Source organism: Nematolebias whitei, chromosome 2 (genome assembly GCF_014905685.2).
Source record: "Nematolebias whitei isolate Nwh7 chromosome 2, NemWhi1, whole genome shotgun sequence".
Classification (NCBI taxonomy): Eukaryota; Metazoa; Chordata; class Actinopteri; order Cyprinodontiformes; family Rivulidae; genus Nematolebias; species Nematolebias whitei.
Genome location: NC_056499.1, coordinates 19,060,603 through 19,067,431, shown reverse-complemented (window position 1 = coordinate 19,067,431; position 6,829 = coordinate 19,060,603). Strand labels below are relative to the sequence as shown.

General features: G+C 36.9%; 1 protein-coding gene across 1 annotated transcript; it reads left to right on the top strand.

Moving 5' to 3' along the window:
- The first annotated feature begins 1,040 nt into the window (after positions 1-1,040).
- On the top strand, positions 1,041-6,521 carry LOC119423244 (keratinocyte-associated protein 3). The gene is made up of 6 exons (XM_037690659.1): positions 1,041-1,165; positions 3,195-3,379; positions 4,256-4,315; positions 4,920-5,117; positions 5,288-5,422; positions 6,357-6,521. Exons 1-6 carry the CDS (start codon positions 1,153-1,155, stop codon positions 6,426-6,428), a joined length of 663 nt encoding a protein of 220 aa, XP_037546587.1. The 5' UTR covers positions 1,041-1,152; the 3' UTR covers positions 6,429-6,521.
- Positions 6,522-6,829: the final 308 nt, after the last annotated feature.

The following is a 6,829-nucleotide window of genomic DNA, read 5'->3' as shown; positions in this document are numbered from 1 at the left end:
GCCCACCCCTGACATGGAGTGTCTGAGCCAAGACCAAGTTTCTTCTTTTTTTTTTTTTCTTTTTTTTTCTATCCCATATTTGTTGACTGACGATTAGGTACAACCAAAAACAAGATGTTATTATTCAAAGTGTGCAACATTTTGGATCCTGTAGGTCTTGATTTGACCTAAAGTGAGATCAGGGTGGGGTTTTTTTTTTTTTCCATGACACTTGACCCTGTCAGAACTTTGTGGACCGTTTGGTCCTACTGTTACTGAAAGCTCATGCAAGTCTAAATTTGCAGTAAAACATGCAGTAAGAGTGCAAATTAATGTTAACATTTTAGGTTTATAGTCCAGAAATGGTTGTGTGTAAAATTTTCCTTTATAGTATTTTAATCAAATCAAATGTTGTCATGACTTTCCCTGTTAATTGGAGACTGTTGGAGCTTTCAGGCGTCTGTTCATCTGATGCAGGTTGTCAATTTGTACAATGTTGTACACCTCACACTCTTGTACTCATCCAATAGAAGCAGCTGTGCATCTTAGAAGTAGTACTTCAGAGGTATTTGGGTTACAGTTTGTCCTCCATGGAATGTGTTAATACTATCACATTTTTTATTTGTTTTTATGTTCTGTAAACAAAATGCATTTTCCCAAAGAATGTGCTCAAGTCAACATGGTGAATGTAAACGCATCAATGTGACCACCAGAGCTTTATATTGATATTTTGCACCCGATCTGGCCTCTCTTGGTACTCTTGCACCTTTTTGTGTTGGTGGTGATAAAACTGGTTATTAAATAATCATACAGGGTTGGCAGCTCTAACATGTTACTCCATGATGTGAGCTTTTGGCTGGACATTTATATGTTTAGTAAACGACACGTGTCAGTACGTGACTCTTTTTCTGAGACTAATGACAAGTATCAAAAGTAAAAGAAAACTTTTTTTTCTTAAAAATAAACGCGTCGTCGTCTCCTTTTTGTTCGGTGTGGGACTAATTGCATGTATGACGGAGTGTTCAGGAGCCTGTCGCCTCAGGTAAGTCACAGGTAGGGGTTGATGACGTCATCCAGGAAGTGGACGGGTGAGGCGGTGCGGATTGTGCTGAACGGTCAAACTAAAGAAAAAACTAGTTTTATGTAGAGGAAGACTTGAGTCCGAGCAGAGAAATGTGCAGCTTCGGTGAGTGGCTCTTGGTGTCAAACAAAGTTGCTGAAACGAAACAAAAACCAAAGGGTTTTGTTGGTTTTATTTCGCGCTAATGTCCGAAAGGCACGATGTACCTGACCACAGGCCTTTTTGTAAGGACTGAGCGACTAGCTGTGCAAAATTAATATTAATTTGAACAGTTGTCTTTAATGATTACTGCTGCAAGTAAAGATTCAGTAACAAAGCACTTGGAGGCTAAATTAAGTAGTTTAGGATTTATTATGCTGCGATGTCAGTAAATATGCAGTTTGTGTTTATGTTGTGGTTGGGATCATTATGAAGAGCCTAAAGCATCCCATGTTTCATCACTGATGTGAGAAGCTTCCCGGTGTGGGATTAAAAGTGATCAGTAATTTAAAGTACAACAATTTCAGCTCTTTACCCATAAAACAAAAGCTGTATGGTATGGTATAAAGTTTATTCATTTTAAAAAGGTACAAAACAATTCCATAACAATATAAAAAAGATACAAAAGATTTAAAATGAAAGGCAGCAGAAAAAATCTTATTATATCTGCCCCTTTTTTCAAACAATTATTTCAATCATAATAATCTTCAAGTAACAGAACAAAATGAATAACTCTAATTTTTCTAATTCTAATACAAAACTAAGCTACTTCATATAAACTTTTTTAACAATTCAGTTTTGATTTTTTTCTTAAATGTACACATTGACTTGGCATTTTTCACATCACTCTCTAGAACATTCCACAATCCAACTCCTTGGATTGAGGTAGACCTTCCCTTCAGACTAGTTCTGAATTTTGGTTTGACAAATATTTCTATCCCCTTAAGATTATAACAACTTTGTCTTTTAACAAAATTTCTTTGGATATTTAATGGTAATCTGTTATTTTGAGCCCTATACATAACTGATAAAATACTATAATCTACCAAATCATGGAACTTCAATAACTTCAGTTGATAAAATAATGTGCTTGATGGGTGACAGTAATGCTTTCTGGTGATGATTCTTACAGCTCTTTTCTGTAAAATAAAAATAGGTTTTGTAAATGTTTTACACGCTTTCCCCCAAACATCAATGCAATAGATTAAATGTGGAACAATGATTGTGTTATACAACATGTACAGAGCTTTATCATTTAATAATTCCATGACTTTGTATAGTACTGCAATAGATTTGGCTATTTTTGTTTTTACAGAATTTATGTGATTTTTCCATGTTAGCTGTTCATCAATGATTACACCCAAAAATTTCATCTCATTAACTCTACAAATCTCAACACCCTCAATTTTAAATGGATCATCAACAGTTCTCTTTTTGTTACTAAATATCATGTATTTAGTTTTATCTAAATTTAATGATTTATTAATTTTAAACCAAGTTTGTATTTAGTACAAACTTGCTGTAGACTTGTGGCTCTGATTATTATTATTACTGGTTAAATATAACTATTCCAGTCCAACTGTATTTATAAAGCACTTTAAAAATACCCATACAGAACCAAAGTGCTGTACAGACAAGTTAAAAAGCACAAAAAAATGAATAAAATACAAGAAAAAAATTAAAAAGACAAACAGCTATGCAATAAAAATTAAAACGGTAAAAGGAGTATCAAATAAATAATAGTAAAATCAACATCTCACATGGTGTCAAAAGCCTCATCAGCCATCATATTTTTTATGCATTAATTACTGCAGTTTTAAATCCTTTCATTGTCTAATCTTTAACAGTTAAGATGAAAAATGTTACTGGGAGTATTTTTTTTAAGTAATTTTGATCACTGTAAATCTTAAGACTCTTGTGCTAGATCATCGCAGCTTTGGGAACCACTGATTAAACCTTGAAGTAACATCATTAAGTCCACTAAAGTGGGAACTTATTGCTCAGGGTGTCACAGTGAAGGAACTTAAAACCAGTATTTGCTCTGTGTTTGGGATTGGATGTCACAGAATATTAATTGCTACTCAATTACCTATTTTGACAGTCTTGTCACAAGACCTTTAAATATAGAAACACTTCCTTGTGTTTTGTCATCCAGATAAGGACAAAGGGCCGGGGAGGCTGATGAAAAAGGGGTTAACTCTCATTCTGGTCGGCCATATCAACTTCATCCTTGGCGCCATTGTTCACGGCAGCGTCCTCCGCCACATTTCCAAACCCACCCAACATATCAGCACTGAGTACACTGTAGCCAACATCATTTCTGTAACCTCTGGCTTGCTGGTGAGTCGCTCTTTTATATTTTTGCTTTGTTTCAAAGTCGGCTCAGGAGTTTAGATAGAAACCACCCCTTTAAAGGCCACTCGGTACAGAAATCTGAACATTTCATGTTAAACTGATGTTTTATGATGCTAACAAGAAGACCTCTTGTTCTCCACCTCATCCTGCAGCATCCTTCGTTGTTGATTTTTTCCCCCGAAGTTTGAAATAAATGAGTTACGACTCATTGCCAACAAGTTTATCTGCAGTTAGCGTCTCACGTTCTCCTTCCATTGCTGTGCATAAAATATGTGCTGCACGCTTCAAAAACAGTGTTGTGCAGCGTAAATCAGTTCTTAGATTATATGTGGTGTTGAACAAAAAAATTCAGTAACAATTTTAAAGATTTAATGCATGCTTGCACCAGATTCTACTTTAAAAATCACAGTTCAGGCCTGCACCTCAGACACCCAGGCCCAACAACAACACGTATGCCTTTATTTGACTTTTGTGTTCTTTGCGTGGGTTGATGCGCTCCTGTAGCTCAGCCGAACGTTTTTCTGCAGTCAGGACTGAACTTGCCTTTCGTGGCGGAGCTGGTTCTTCAAACCAATCAAGTGTCCCTTTGGGGCAGGCCTCATTACGTTCATTTATCAGATAACCTGACGCTTGTTCATAATAAAACCGTGTTAACGTTTACTTTTGACTGAATGGACCTCTGAAAGGGAGAGCCGAACAAATAAAAGCAAACAAAACATAAGAGTTACAAAATCAGTCTGACTATATCTTAGCCAGGCATCCAAATTAAAGATGCAGTTTTGCAACCTGAGGCTAGGATTATTTATCTAATAAAGCTTACTTTGTTGAAGAGATGCTCATCTTATCGTTTCAATCTTACAGAGCATTGCCTCTGGGATCATCGCCATCGTAGTATCAAGGAACCTTCATGAGTTCAAACTGGTAAAAATTTAATTTGTCTTCATGAGTATTGCTCTGTACATCACCATCACCCACCATCAGACATCTACACCTCCACATGCAGGAAGAGGGCCACCTGCATCATGAAGGACCCCACTCACCCAGCACACACACACTTTTTGCCCCGCTCCCCTCAGGAAGGAGATTAAGAAGCATTAAGTGTAGAACCACTAGACTGAGGAACAGCTTCTACCCTGAACCTGTTAGACTCATGAATCTCTAACCAGGATAATCACTGTGAACAATCACATCATGTTGCTGCTGATCTGTTTCATGCTGCTGATCTGTTTCATGCTGCTGTGTTCATTCGTGCTCATCTGTTCACACAGACTCATGTTCGTGCTGCTGTTCAGCGTATTGTTTTTGTACTTAGTGCTTAGTGTATTTTTAGTGTAATGTTTTTCTTAGCTCATATCTTAGAACTTATTACTGTTGTTCTTTTACATTTTATACTTTTGTTGGATGTAACTGGGACCCTGTGTACACAGTTTTGTTCCACCACATGTACCACATGTGAGGCAATTGACAAATAAAGAAACTTTGACTTGACTTTTGTCTTTGACACGGTGTCTCTGCGTGTCCTCAGCAAATAGGGCTTTTGGTTGCATCATTCCTGAACGCCTTGCTCTCAGCAGCGTGCTGCGCCGGGCTCCTTTTGGCCGTTGGTATCACTGTTGCCCAGAATGGAAAAAGTTTGATGTTCGGATGCAACGAGACAGTGGTGCCCATCAATGCTCGGTCACCTGTCAGTGCCCAGTGTCCGTTTGATACGACACGAATCTATGTGAGTCATAAAGTCAACTGTTTTTCCTCTTTGTGCCATTTTTGCTCATCTTCATTTCTTCCTGAAGCCTCAAATATTTGTTCATGAATTAGATATTTATTTTTTAATGTGCCAGTAGAAATGTTCGAACCTTGTGATCCATTTTGTTCCTACGTCTTCGTCTCTGTCAGGACACCACCCTGGCTCTGTGGATCCCTTGTGCCATATTGTCGGCAGCCGAGGCCGGACTCTCGGTGTGGTGCTTCATCATTGGACTGACTCTTCGAGGCCTGGCGCCCTGCGGGAACAGCTACATCAAAGAGCAGGTGTGTTTCTTTGTGTGGGCAGGCAGCTGTGCTTCAAGGGTGTGACTGTGCTGCGTTTCTGTCCAAATCTGACTCTGACGTTCGTAGACGTCTCATTTAATACAAACTCAGAAACTAATCTGTCTTGGGACATTCCATGGCAAGCCAACCAGGGGCTTCTTACCTTAAATGTCTTATTTTGAGCTTCTTCTTTTTTTTTTCCTTCTTTTTTTTTTTTTTGCTGAAAGGCAAATACTGACAATTCCAAATATTTCAGCCGTTTAGATAGTACCCATCAAATTAGTGTCACCTTTACAGAAGGGTTGTCAAAAAGGTGTCATTTTCATTTTTAACTAATTACAGAGAACATTATGAAAGTGTTTCAAAAAAAAGGATACAAAGTGTTAAATATGTCCTGATAATATTTGTTCTTTTACATCTAATAGAAACATATACAGTATTTTTAATGATAACATATATCACAAATATTTCATATTATATTTTGGCATTTACTCCACAACACTTTGTCACTGAAGAATAGATGTATATTTAATTTGGTCATGGAAATAGACATTTTATTCACCAGTACAGTTTTATGTTGGCAACATATACACACAAACTTTTTAAATTAAATAAAATATATGTATAATATGTTTATTTGTTAATCTGTCAAATAGTTTTTTTTTAGTGGTAATACTGCACAAATACCCACAGAAGTGTCACAGAAGGTTTAAAGAAACGTGGATATTGTTAGATTCTTGATCAGCCCATTTTTTCTTGTCTTTGTCCTCACCTGATACAAATCCTGATAAAATGTGTCAGTTTACCTGGGAATTGATGAGTGTACTGTCCTCATACAAACACTTTTGCCCAGCATGTCCTGATGACACAAACCAGATAAGTTCAGTCTCTTCTGATACGTTAAATCTTCTCGTTTTCCTTCATTCTCTCCTAGTTGGAGGAAGCGGCTGAGAGCTCTTCCCACACCCGCTGCCTGATGGAACAACACTCAAATCCTGAAGTTTAGCAGACCTCATCAGTTGGTTTCACTCTGTTCATTTCAAACCACTCATCCTTTTATGCCAATATAAAGATTATTAAGTGCACTTATGTGTGTGGATGCTGCGGAAACGTGTCTTAACAGTAACTGTAGAGTACCAAATAATGGGTTACTGTATTCCAAATATGAAGACATTTTTGATGAAGAAAAAAAAATAGTTATGGTTTAACGTTTGCAAATCTGTGCAAAATTTTTAATGTTTTCTTTTATTGTTTAAGCATGTTTTAAACACCGTGCTGTATGAGGTAGATTCTGCAAACCATTTAATTAGTTTTTCTGAATAAAGGTTTGTTGTCATGAAGTTTGTTCTATAATACCTTATTTAACCATTTATTTTATACCAATCAGTATAAAATAGTTTACAGTGT